Source organism: Cnephaeus nilssonii (genome assembly GCF_951640355.1).
Source record: "Cnephaeus nilssonii genome assembly, chromosome: 16".
Lineage (NCBI taxonomy): Eukaryota > Metazoa > Chordata > Mammalia > Chiroptera > Vespertilionidae > Cnephaeus > Cnephaeus nilssonii.
The window spans coordinates 28,327,907-28,341,636 of record NC_137087.1 but is presented as its reverse complement, the minus strand read 5'-3'; the positions used below and the strand labels follow the sequence as shown (position 1 = coordinate 28,341,636).

At 42.4% G+C, this 13,730-nt stretch overlaps 1 protein-coding gene across 17 annotated transcripts in view; it reads right to left on the bottom strand.

Annotated features, from left to right (window-relative positions):
* ANK3 (ankyrin 3) overlaps positions 1 to 13,730 on the bottom strand; it is a 597,115-nt gene that overhangs the window by 91,120 nt on the left and 492,265 nt on the right. For 12 of the 17 annotated variants that reach the window (XM_079793859.1, XM_079793850.1, XM_079793863.1 and 9 more), the window contains 2 exons: positions 7,737 to 7,790; positions 644 to 767 (listed from right to left, as the gene is read on the bottom strand). In XM_079793859.1, coding sequence (XP_079649985.1) covers positions 644 to 767; positions 7,737 to 7,790 — 178 coding nt within the window. The remainder of the gene's footprint in view (positions 1 to 643; positions 768 to 7,736; positions 7,791 to 13,730) is intronic. The other 5 variants (XM_079793865.1, XM_079793858.1, XM_079793857.1 and 2 more) reach the window with 1 other exon arrangement.

Genomic DNA, 13,730 nt, shown 5'->3' with positions numbered 1-13,730 from the left:
GATAAGTTTGAGCCAAGGTTTTCCACATACCAAAGTTTTATGCTTTAGTTGTAGGGATTGAAGTTGCCACTATTCCTGGCTTGCTAAGTCACTGTTTCACTCCTGACATGTCCCTTGTAAAACAAACTAATGGGAAAGTTTTAGAAGAGATACTCAAACACTTGGTAGGCAAATCTAATAAACCATATATATATATATATATATATAGTCTCAAATATGAATTTTTCTTTCAATAACAAATAGAGAATAGTGAACAACCAACACAAACATTTCTTACTTATTGGAAAACAAGATTTTTCTTTCCATTAGAACAAAATTTAATTTTGAAACATATAACCCAGATCGGTTCTCCCAGTTTTGCCTGTGAGCCCTTTTGCTAGTATGCTTGAAGCATGACTGACTGCAAGGTGGGGGAGAAAGAGAACCATTAACACGGTCAATCATAGACAATTAAGGACTGAACACCACGAAAGAAAATAGCGGAGCACATACAATGGAGTAGCGAACATTTCACCAAATTGACATCCTCATCCAAAGAGCATATTTGGGGATAACGGTGAAAATGGAAAATGATTTTGGTTTATGACAAATCATGGTTGTTTTAAATTACCTCTGAAAAACAACAACAGCAACAATGAAATACCTGGCAGAACGGGCCCCAAGACTGAAGCCCATGTAGCCCTCGGCAGGCAGAGAATCGTCGCCCAGCTCCTTGAGGTCCTGTGGCCCCAGGTACTTGTCAGTGTCCCCCGTCAGCGCGTCTTCGCCTGCGGAGGGACAAAGCAAGCCACAATCAGAAGCTCCCCGTTTGAAAATGCGTCTGTTGTGGAGAAACCTGTTCCTTTGGTCATCAGCAAATCACCCATTCTCTCTGTCCTCTTCTCCTGTCCCCTGGATAATATTTGTAGCTGCCGTTTAGCAGGAAAAAGTATGGGCAGAGGTTAGTTCATAATTTCAAGAGTGAATTTAAGTAGCAGAAAAAGCTCTGGTGTTAAGTACCAATTTAAAAAAAAAAATTTTCTCTCCCGCCAACCCCAAGTAGAAAGGAGGATTTTTTAATGTCAATTAGTTTTCCTCAACGCACTGTGATGAGGGCAGCTTGTTTGAATGGACGTTGTTGCAAAATAAAAACCACCTCTTCCTTACTGTTCTGGAAATTATATGTGGGAAGAGAGTTTTGTTTAAATAGTCTTCTCACACCCAGGATTTCAGTTTGGGGCTTATGCAAAAAACTAGCAAGTTACTTAATCTGAAGGATAACTGCTCAATTGGGGAACTTTGAATCTCACCAATTTGCAACTGTCTCTAAACCCATCAAATGAACAACCCAGCCCAGCGGCCCCCAGGCCTGAACGCTACTTGGAAATTTAGAGATCAAATGGGAGTTCCAGCAGTTTGGAAAGGGACTGTATAAATTGTTCTTTAGCCATCAATACAAAGAGTTCATCACATAAAATGCTTTGACTAGCTACATATGCATAACATGACCTCACACGGAAAAACCACATTCCAAGAGTGACAGGGCAGGTTTTCCAGAGGCTTTTGCCCCCTGGGACGGTTCCCATCGCAAAATGTAGCACAGGCCGTGGCAAAGTTCCTTCCGCAAACAGGCAGACTCTGTCTCCTTTTTATGACTCTCATTCTCTTTCTGGACACAAACTTGGCTGGCCCCGTGAGATTTCAAAAGCGTGTGTTATGTTTTCTCAAAGGTGAGTGATTCATCCGCTCCAGCGATATTTTCCAATTCCTTTCTCAGTACCATTTATACTTTCCATTCATTTAAACTCAGGAAACCACAAGGGCTCATCTTTTTAAACTACTAATCAAGACTAAAAATACACTGTCAACTACTGTTGTTGTTTTTTCAAATGTAAAATACTAAACAGATCAACTTTCTTCTGTGACCCACGACCAAGAGATTATTTTAAGTAACTATTTACAGCTGGGCTAATTTTCACAACCACCACAAATGAGACAAAAAAAAACAACAGTGCACACCAAGTACAACTTAAAGAAAGATCTTACTCTGTCGCAAAGCCATTTTCACCAGGAGGGGCGGATCAGATGTTTCCTGAGGTTTCCAGGAATTCCTTAACCAGTGATTTAGAATCTACCTCCAAATCAGCCCAAACAAACCAGTCCCTGGGGTGTATCCACCGTCTTCACCACCGCCGCTGAGTTCCTCTCAGCATCTCCGTCTCCTCGTAGGCAACTGAGGAATTACACATCTTCTCCTACTCATCAGAGCTCAAAGACTTTCAATATTTCAGACCAAAAAAAAAAAAAAAAGGAAATGAAGAACAACAAAACCTGGCTACTCTTAATTGAGATTAAGATCCTTTTGATTACTCCGCAGACATCCTTTTAAAGCGCCTTCTGATTGGATTAAGAACTCCTCTGGCAAGCCTCTAGCAGGACCGAATGGTGACATAAATGCAAGCCCTGAGTTATTTGTATGTAAATATGAGGGCAGCTCCAGTGTAGACTTTCGGTAATTTGATACCAGTGCTCCGTGCCTAACCGGGTAACCGAGACAGCCTTAAACCCTGGGAGGGCCGGGAGCGAGGTGCTGCCTGTCATGAGGAGGTGACTCTTCTCCCACGTGAATGAGGAGCCGGCCAACCCAGGTAGAGGAAAAGCAGAAGAAAACAAAGAAGCGGCCCCGCGGGGAGTGGCGGGAGCTCCCGGCAAACTTTCAACTTTGTTCTCAGCTGGGACACCGGGAGCCTCGGTTATTTATGGTCCCTGTCAGGTGGAAGGAGGGGGGAAAAGAGAGAGAGGGAGGGAGGGCCTGCCCTTGAGAAGAGGTTGTGAAACTGTGGGGCCCAGGGAAGCAGCAGTGATTCCCAAAACTCCCCAAGAAGCTCTTGAGATGGCACTCCTCACCCATCACCATCACCGCTGCTTTTCAGCAGGAGTCGCAGGAAGAGACCAGCTAAGCGAGTGGAGGTTCTGCTTTATTTGGGGCACAGGTTCTTTCAACTCTTTAACACACTCGGAGGGGACTCACTGGCTCTCCCTCTTGGGAGGTCCCTGGGGAGAGAGAGGCGGGGTGGAGTGGGCTGGAGAGGCCTGTGGGGCGGCGGGTAGGTGTTCCCTCTCCCCGGGACTGCTGGCCCCTTCCCAGCTGCTCCACCCTGTGTGCGTTGGCAGTGCTGGAAACTCCAAGCGGCCCTCTGCACCCTCCACCTGGGCACACGCGGAGGCCATTTCTTTCCCCTTTTCCAGAACCACCGGAGACAGGCTAGAAAGGAAGTAAAGGGTTTGAAACCGTCCTGCTGAAGTAAGTGGCCTGCAGCACCGTTTCATGCTAGTGCATCTACCCTCTTGGATTGTTACCTAAACATACTGACATCTGAATCTGGAGAACGGACGAAGTGGGAAACGGATTCGGTTTTCCTGGATAAACGCATAAGTAACTGCATCAATAAATGACTCATGGAATATGAAGATGATAGGACTCCGACACCTGGTGTTTCCATGTGGCCAGCCTGGCTGTAATCAACATTGTAAATGTGCAGAAATCCAAGGGAAGCCCTTTATAATGCCTGGCACACATGGAAACATATTCCCCAGCGCAAGAATACTTTCCGGTCCTGGGGAAAGTCATGGTTAAAATGGAGAAAATGTCCAAAACGGACTGCCATGCAAAAAGGGTCCTTGTTGGCCAGCCTCTCTCTGGCCACTCCTCCACACACACCCAGCCTGCCCTCTGCTATGCAGAGCGACTGCAGTCCCTGGAATTCCTGAAAGTCTCCTAGACTTTGAGCCACTGCACAGGGTGCATTCTCTTCAGGGAACCTTTACCCCTCTTCTGCATCTGAGTAATTTCTCCAGCGTTTGACTATTTCTAGAACTCCTCCCACCCTCACTCATCATCTTCAGTGAGATGCCCCGCCGGTGGGCTTCCCTTATCAAGAGTGTGTTGCCAGGAGACACATCTGCTTAGTGTCTCCCACTGGATGGTGAGATCCCCCAGATTAGGAACCAAATTTTTCCGGGGCCTGGCATATTGTAAATGCCCCATGAATATTTGAATTCATGATTACGTTCATTAATGAGGTTGGTGGTTGTGTTTTCTTTCCCATCTACATTCTGCAGTCACTTAGCACTTTTTTTGCATGTCAAGCTTGATAACGGGCTGGTAGACAGTAAAATGTCAATAAAATTAAGTTTTCATTCCTCTTTACCCATCCTTCTTAGACTGCAGAAATGGTCACTGTAAAACCAAAAAGAAGCATGGGGTTGGAGCAGGCGTGGGAGCTGTCAATACATTTGATCAAAGATGAATTAAAATAGCATTATGACATTAAAAATTATGCACCTACCACTTTAGAAAAGTGAAGCCCTAGCTTGTTTGTCTCAGTGGATAGAGCATCAGCCTGTGGACTGAAGGGTCCTGGGTTCCATACTGGTCAAGAGCACATGACCAAGTTGTGGGCTTGATCCCCAGTAGGGGATGTGCAGGAAGCAGCCAATCAATGACCCTCTCTCATCATTGATGTTTCTCTCTCTCCCTCTTCATTCCTCTCTAAAAAAATACACACACACACACACACACACACACACACACACATATGTATGTATATAAAGTGAAAACATTTCTTACAAGTTAGGGAATTCAGAAATAAAGGCATTGGTATTATTTTAATACAGTTTTGCATAGTAGGTGCTCTGGATTAAAATCCAAGTTCCACTGCTACTGATTAGGTGACCTTTGAAACACTCTTTACTCTGAGTCAGTTTCAACCTCTATAAAACTGGAATAGTAACTCTGCCTCTATCCCAATAACCTTCTGGGGGATTAAATGGAATAATGCGCAAAGTAAGGGCTTAATGCGCACTAATTGTTACTATTATTCTGTGACTCAGTTTTCTCTAGTGCCCAAGCATCTGAATGCATGAACTCATATAGTTAGCATTTAAATTGCTACTATTTATACTGGTAAGGGCAAAAATCCAACCATAGCAGGAATTTGTCCCTGTTCTCTACAGGCTTACACTGGGCCTGGCTCATCATAGACAGTCAACAAATATTTGATTGAATGAATGAACAATAATAATAAAACTAACTTACCTTCCTTTCAATAAACACAATATTCTATAATTATTATGACACACTACTACTGGGTACAACACACTACTGTACCAAGTTCAGAAAGGAATGAGATAAATTGTGTTGAGTGATTTATTACCTGCCTCTAATCGATTCTATAATCCAAAATACATTTTATTAGTGGCAGCTTCTGACCAATACTTCTTATACAAAGGCAATTCTATTAATGGACAACACTCACACAACATCAGATATATTTAGTTAAAATATATTTTAACTAAAATATATTTTGACCACAGGGGTGGTCAAAAGTAGTTTATAGTTATAATACAATAATTCATAATACAAGAATAAACTGTTTTGTGTACTCACAACTGTAGACCTACTTTTGCCCACTTCTGTATATTATCAAGAAACACCAGTTTTTACTTACTAAGAAGTACTTGAGTGGGTTTATGTTTCCTACAAGTGTTTGGTACACTGGCTTGACTTTTGAACAATAGAATGCAGGGGAAGTAATTATGCATGACTTCGGAGCCTGAGTTAAAAGAAACCTTATAGTTCCTGCCTCAGTCTACTGGAACACTTGTTTTGGGGAAAGCCAATCGAATTGTAAGACATTCTGCTCCCTTGAGACCACCATGCTTGTGAAGAAGCTCAAGGTAGCCGTAAAGAGGTGGCTCAGAAAGACAGAGATGCCCAGGCAATCCCCAGCCATTCCAGCCATCTGAGGTAACAGACCTTTGAATAAAGACACCCTAGTGAACACCCGGCCATGTTATTCCTGCCTCAGCTGCTATCTGACATGAAAGATCTCCAGAACCCAGCTGAGCCCAGTCAACTCACACAACCACGGGAGATAATAATAATAAATGATGCAGCTGAGTTTAGAGATGGGTTGTTACATTGTAATCATTAGTGGAAAAAGAGCACAATGAGAAATGAGAAGGTCCAAAGGTAAGCCAAAGAGGTCACACACTGGTTGCCTAATGCATCCCTAGGGAATCAGAGTTAGCTCCGTAGTGCATTACATGATTAGGGTTGCCAAGTCCAGGGAAGTACACTGGTAAATGCCACCAGAGGCCTCGTCTTTTTAGTATTGATTTCATGCCTTTCAAGATTAGAAGCCCCGGTGTTCTTTTTGTTAATCCATTTCTGACAATATAACACCAGAGGCTGGAAAATGTTAAAAAGAACACAAAACACCTCAAGTCTACTTTGATGTCACCATTAACCAAATAACGAACGCTGTTCAGAGGCACTTCAATGTCCCAGCTATCTCCCTTTCCTCTTCCTCCTCTATCATGGCCAGGCTAAGAGAAGAGGTTCCTGTACCACAATCAAACTTTCAAAGCTTCACACACTTTGTCTACCAGGAAAGAATACAAAATAAAATCAAGGACAGAGGAGAGAAAGAAAGGTAATACATACATGAAAGGATTATCAGGACTGTGGTCGGTCAAATAGGTGTGCCCTCATTCCTTTTTAGATTTCATGTCCATGGTCCAGTGTCAGTACACGGTAGAATATACCTAAGCCAAGTTCCTTGCACTCTTACATTATGCCCACTAACGTTCCTTTTTAGGCAGAATAGAGGAAACTGTTCTTGGCCCAATATTTAGAAGTGTTTTCATGTCCCAGGAGTTCTTTTTTTCTCTTATTTATTTTTGCATATAATTTTCTTTTACTCTTTCCCTCCTTAAGCCCATCACCAAGGAATACTTTTGTTACTTTTCCAGGAGTTGAAAATTGCTTTCTCATCTAGATAGAGACTAGAATCATAAAGAAAGTTCCTTAAGGTAACTACATCAAATTATATTGTCAGAATCTTTGCTTAGTTCCTCTGCTGTGAAATGCAGAAATCTTCCCAAGGTATAAATTTTGTAACATTATAAAGTTGAAATTAAGAGTATAAAACACCTTAAATGATTAATACAAGACCTCCAAATTACAGGGGATCTTTTAGAAGACAGATTAGAAAAAAATAAAGAGGAACTCAATCTTTATACTCTAGTGATTTATTATGAATTGGTTTCTTACTAGAAATAAGCAGTCTTACAGATAAGCAGTTAATGATCAGAATTTAGAAGATTTAAATTTACTTGTTCTAAGAAAAGTGATATATATTTTTTAAATCACCACATAGCAAAGAGAAGAAATGAAAATTATTGGGGAAAGAAACCCTTTAGCCATTTCTGGAGTACATTATAGAAGAGTAGAATGAGATCACATCATTAAAATCAACACTACTATTTACTGAGCATTTACTATGTTCTAGGCACTAGTTGGTGCTTTATAAGTATTATTTCATATAATTCTCACAATGATATTATAAATAGAATGGTTATCTCTATTTTAAGATAAAACCCTGTTCACACTAAGAGTAAGATTACTGAGAATGTGGGGAAAATCAAATTCAAAATCAGTTGGTCTGACACAGAGCTCTACTTTTAACTACTGCAATATGCTATGCTATTGAATAAATACTGTGAGAGATTGGTAACCAAATGTAAGCTCCATGAAGACAGGGTTTTCTTTTTCTATATATTTCTGTATCCAATGCCCAGAAGAGTGCCTGGCACATAGTACATGCTCAGTAAATGTGTGCAATGAAAGTTCAGTGATTGCATCTGGAGATGGCAACTACATTACTGAAGCAACGAGAAGATGGGAGACTTACTTTTCACCGACAACTCTTGTACCTTGGGAATTTTATACCATGTGCATCTACCACCTATTCAAAAAACGAATAAAATTAAAACAAAACCAAACAAAACACAGGGACGGCAGGCAAATCATTAGGCTGTGTGTTTCATTCATCTGAAAAGGTATTTTGACATGTAAAGATCTGCCAGGTAGGTACTAAGATGTGTATGTGCACAGGCAAATATTTGGCAAACATGGATAGGGAACAGTATTTTACGATATTTGACCTTATTTATGTCTTTAAGAGATAGAACAGAAGAAATGAACTAAGGTAGAAAGAAGGAGATATTCATGTACTTCTGGCACAATATTCATGTACTTCTGGCAGTTTCCCAGTGTTGTGAAGCAGTGTTCTCAACCTGTAGGATGCGTTAGCATCACACGACCCCAAGTGAAACTGATGCTCCTGATCCAGGGACCACACTTTGATAAACACTGTTTAAAGGACCCTTACAAATGAATGGCAGTTATCTAATGGCAGTATTGCTTCTACAGAATTTAATCTATTTTCCTGGTGGGAATTACTAGAATAAGTAAAACATCAGCTTCAGCAACTGAATTCAATGAATCGAGTGGAGTGTCTCCAAATTTCAGTGCATATATTTGTATCACCTGGAGACCTTGTTAAACTGCAGATGCGGATTCCACAGGTCAAGGGAGACCCTGAGATCCTGCATTTATAACAAACTCCTGGGTGACCGCAACCACACTTTCAGTAGTAAGACAGTAGAGCACTGGACTGGGACCTATGTTATGAGTAAAGCCAACGATTGCATTTGAAGCATTTAGTTTCTAGTAAATATGTTAAGACCAGGGCACAAACAATAATACAAAACTGTACTGCTACTCCTGCTGGCTACAATTTTAGTGCTGTGTATATGCTAGACATTGTGCTAACTGAGCATTTTATATGAATGTCTCATATAACCCTCAACCCTGTGAAGCAGGTACTATTATTTCCCTTCTATTGGTGAAAAAACAGACTCATAAGAGGTTTGGTTATTTTTCAAAACTCACATGTCTAGTTGGTGGTGGAGTCTAGGTTAGAACCCATACCGATTGCAGAATCCATATAGACTGCAAAACCCAAGCTCTTAACCACCACACCACAATGACAGAGTGCAAGAGAAATGACACAGCAGTACAAGAGCTCAGAGGAAGAGGACATCACATTTGATTGAGCAGATCAGGTAATGTTGACTGGGCATGTGTGTGAGTAAAGATAGGGAGAAAGGAGAAAAAATGGGAAGTTGGCCATTCCGAGCCAGAAAACGATGCATGAGAGGGAAAGAATGACAATGCTCCCAGGATGGCAAGCAGGCAGGTTTACTGCAGTGATGGGCAACTGAGTTGTAGGAAATAGGCTGAGTAGGCCATATTTTTAGGGCCCTTGAAATTGGATTACTATCCAAGTGACAAGCAACATATATACTCATTAGTTGTTAAAATTCAATTATTTGTTCATATATATATATATATATATATATATTTTTTTACCTGAAGACCCATAATCTCAATGTTCTCCCTCTTCCTGTCCTGCTTTATTCCCTAATTCTCATTCTGCAGCAGCAAGCAGGATAAGTAGTTTTATGCATTTAACAACAAAAAAAAAAAAAAAGAAGGATTGCCATTTAATGAGCACCTACTATATGCTGGTCACTGTTCTAAATGTTTCATATATTTTATTTCTTTTCATCTTCACAGCAGTTCTGTGTGGTATTACTAATCCCATTAGAGATAAACCAAATAAGACCCAGCATATTTTATTTTTTGAAGGTTCAAAGAAGAAACATAAAAATGCAAAAAAGCTTTGAAGAAAAATTATTTTCCATCAATTCAAAGCCTTAATGAAAAGATGTTTTTCTCCACTGACGTTTAGACAATAAATTTTCACCATGGAGAATCCAAATGACTATATTTGCTCCCATGTCTTTTTCTCTCAACCCCCTGATATTGGCATTCTCAGAAAAGCAAGGAAATGGAAGTAGAAAGGAAGAGGAATACAATAAGTTTAGGACCCCGATCCACTCAAACTTTAGTTCCAAAAGTCTAATTCTTTCCTGGAGTCACACAATAGTTAATGGGAAAATTACTTAGATTCCAGATTGTACATATTTCACCTTGCAATTTGCACTCGAGATCAAGAGCTTGTATTAAGCAAGGCCTCCTGTGAATGTTCTGAGATGGATACCAGGAAGCTGGGATGTGCAGATGACGGAATTGTGCCCTTTGCTTCAGAGGTTCCTGTGTGTAGTAGCACAGGCACTTGCGTTTGGCTGGAGGCCCAGAAGGTGCTCATGACTCCAGTACCTTCTTGAGATGGTTGGAGACTCAGAGAGAGGCTGATGGCCCCAAGCCCAAGGTCAAGAATGGAGTGAGCGTTCTCTCCTGCCCCCTGCACTCTCCACCTGCCCTCTGAATCAGGAATGAGCAGATACTGGGGTCTCACTTTAACCATTTGTTTTCCAGCACCTCCTGGCAGTATGGGGGTCTTTCGACACATAAACTAAATGCTGGAATATCACCTTTCCTTGTTCTCTCTCTCAAACATATGAGAACAATGGGGTAAGCTGAGAAAATGATGAGATGAGCCAGGAGTGGAACAGGTGGTCTTAAGAAGGCTGAAGAATAATGTGTCATTTTAGGGGATTTCTGTGCTGCTGTGGGAGGGCCAGCCTCCGCGGTCTTTCTTTCCCTTCCCTAGCATTACGTGCTCAGACGATCCTGGCTTCATAGGTGGCCAACCAGGAAGCAGGCTTGAATGGCAAAACTGGCACATCTCTTAGACAATAACAAATTGCTGCTGTCCCACAGAACAAACGACTCTTGTTGCTCAGGCCGAGTTTTCTTTTTTAAAAGAGAATAAAAGTCAACTTGCTTCTTTACTCTTGAGCAGTGTGCTGTTCTTTGTGGCTAGATGTGCTTCTTTAAAAAGCTGTATAGCAGTTTACTGCTCCTTAATTCAGGCTAGATATCGTTTCTAAAGCAAGCAAGCATGACTCAGTGTTGGAACTTTTCCAGACGTGGCAATGAAAAATGTCCCCTGTGATCTCGGCTGGGTTAATAAACAAACTCATCCCAGAAGAGAAAAAGAATCTAGTGTCTTTCCTGTGAAGAGGTAGAAAAAGACAATGTTGTGACAGAAGCTATGATTTTTTCATTTTCTTTTCAATATTCCTTAATGCTAATCCAGAACTTTTCCTCAGCCATCTAAATAAGAGTAGACAGTACACTCACTGACTTGGTCAAATGAACACCTAAGACGAACACCGGAATGCAGCTAGGAAGGGGTGCAAGGTTACTTACACCCTCCTCATTATCTAAAATCTATGCCACTTGTAAGAAGACTAGATGATGAATAAATTACTAGCCACAAACTAAAATGTTGGTTCTTACTTGCAGAGAAATTAGGTAGCTAAGTTCAAGGTGGCAGTGTCCTGCCAATTGGTTCTTTCTTCTGATCATTCTGTCTTAGTGATTCATCCACCCTTGACTCCAAAGCCAGACCGCCTTAGTCTCAGCTCATTACTTGGTGCATGAGGACCGTATTTGAAAAACAGGACCATGAGCGCTGTCCCCAGGTACAAAGGAGTGCCAGATCCTGCATACTTTGTGGGCAAGGGTTTGGCCTCTTCCTGTTCATATATCCAAAGTGCCTTTCATTGTGCAGGGCAATAAACACCTGCTTTTTGGCTAGTTTTATATTTCTGACCTAAAAGATGTGTATATACAAGGTAAAGATACCAGGCTTGTGGTCAGTTCCCATCCTCACTGTGGTTCTGGCCCAGATGGTCAGACCACCCCTTCCCATTTCCCCCAGGTTCTCTACCCGCTCCTGTTCCCAGCTCTCTGCCATTCATTCCCAATGCTGATGGTTCACTTTCTCCTCTGTAGTAAGGAGGCCAGGGGGAGGGGAGGGGACTAAGGTGGTCAGATTAGGACCCACTTCCATACGAAGCAGGACAGGCTCTCCCCATAGATGGGCAGGGATTAAGATAATTTGGCAGGGGCCAGGGGGAGACGCATGCTCAAAATTACAATGTGTTTTGGGCAAATGAAAAAAAACAGCCTATTGCCCTTAGCCAATAAGCATGCTTAATTCCGTACCATCTCTTAAGACAACCCCTCTGCCACTCATTCCACAGTCTTCTTGGGGAGGGCGGCGGGGGGTGGGGGGAGAGATACACTCACTGTCTGACCTTTCTTCCCTACCTTAGAACTGCTTCTGAGTCTCCATTCACAATGTCATGGGCATGTCAGATGCTGAGGTCACCAGGGAGTCGCATATTGCCTGTGCTCTTCTGACTAGACCTTCCAGGGGAGGTCCGCCCAGGGCTTCCGCGAGAACCCACTCTCCGGTTTCCTCCCTCCTCTGTTCACCCACTCCCTCTCCATGTCCTTTAGCATCCCTCTCCCTCCCTCTCTTACATGTCAATGCGCCCGGGGTTTTCTACAACCATTTCTCTCCCGCCCCCTGCCCTGCCCTGGGGTCCGCATCCAGGCCGGTGTGTGCTGGGCTCTGCCGCGGAGGCCTCCGCTTCTCTGTCTCTGACACTTCAACCGAAAAAGTTTTCTGAATCTGGAACACGTCTTTCCAATCTCCACCCTCTACCCCCCAAAAGTTCTGTTCGTCCGAAGTCTACCTATGCCTTAAAATGCTTCCTGCTTGAGGCCTTCAGTAATCGCCCCTTCTTTCAAAACTCCTCGTCACTTTATCTACTCTTCCCTTACAGCATCTCACTGAGTGGAAAGTTGAAGCAGAAAAACGAAAAGCAAATTCCAAATTCCTTAGTATGTGGACCTGAACAAATATCTTAAGCTCTTTGAGCCGCAGATTCCTTGGTGAAATTAGGACTAATAACACTTTAAATTAGGACTGAGTGAAAATTAGGAGTAATAATGGTACAGGCAATGCCCTAAACCACTTTGACAAAATTAAGCTAGATAAGGTAATTGGTAACTAACATTTTTGAGGTCTCTGGGCTAACCACTTTAGACGTTCTCACATTTAAAACATACAGCAACCCCACAGTTGTGGAACTGTTCCCTAAACTATCAGGCACCCCTGAGGTGAGAGCAGAGGTTCAGGACAGGGATTTGAGTATAAGCCCTGCACAGACTATGATCTTAATCAAGTGTCTTCCTTGATGGAACTGACTTTCCACATCTAGAAAGTGGGAAAACCAATGGCTCTAACTTAGGGGATCAATGTGAGTGTTAAGAGCCGTCACGCATGAAATGTATGTAGTTTAAGGCCTCGCCCACAGAAGGGGCTCCATAAATGGGTAAATAGCTTGTTTGTGATGTTGAGAGTGCTCATTGATTTGGAATCCTGTGGAGGGACAGAGACAGGAAATGTGTGGAGTAACACACTCATCCGTGAATGAGGGCCTCTATGACCAATAACACCCTCATCCATGAACGAGGGCCTCTAGCACAGTGACAAAGACAGCTCTGCCCCCCTGGGGCCAACAGTCTAGTTTGGAAGAAAATAAACAACACTACTCACAAGTTGTAAAGCTACAGTCTTAGGCCAAATCCAGCCTGCCTCCTATTTCTGTAAATCAAGTTCTGCCACAGAGCCACGCCCATGTGCAGAGGTTCTGTCTTCTCAGCTTTTGTGCAACAAAGGCAGAGTTGAGTAACTGGGAAAGAAACCACGTGGCCTGAAAATTCTAAAATATCTACCTTTGGCCCTTTACAGGAAAATGTTGCTGCCCCCTAAAATTTATGACTAAGACGTTGAGATGAGCGTTAGGAAGAAATAAAAAAAAGCGTGACTGAGAGGAGAGTGGAAAAGAGGGAGCCAGGGGCCACAGAGGACTTACCTACCTTGGAAAGGGACTGAGTTTTTTCGTAAGTGCAATGCAAAGCCTCGAGAGATTTTTATTTTAGTTGTGTATTTGTGCTATTTTGGGGTTTATCTGTATTATTTGGGGGGGGGGGACTACTTTTTTCATGAAATACA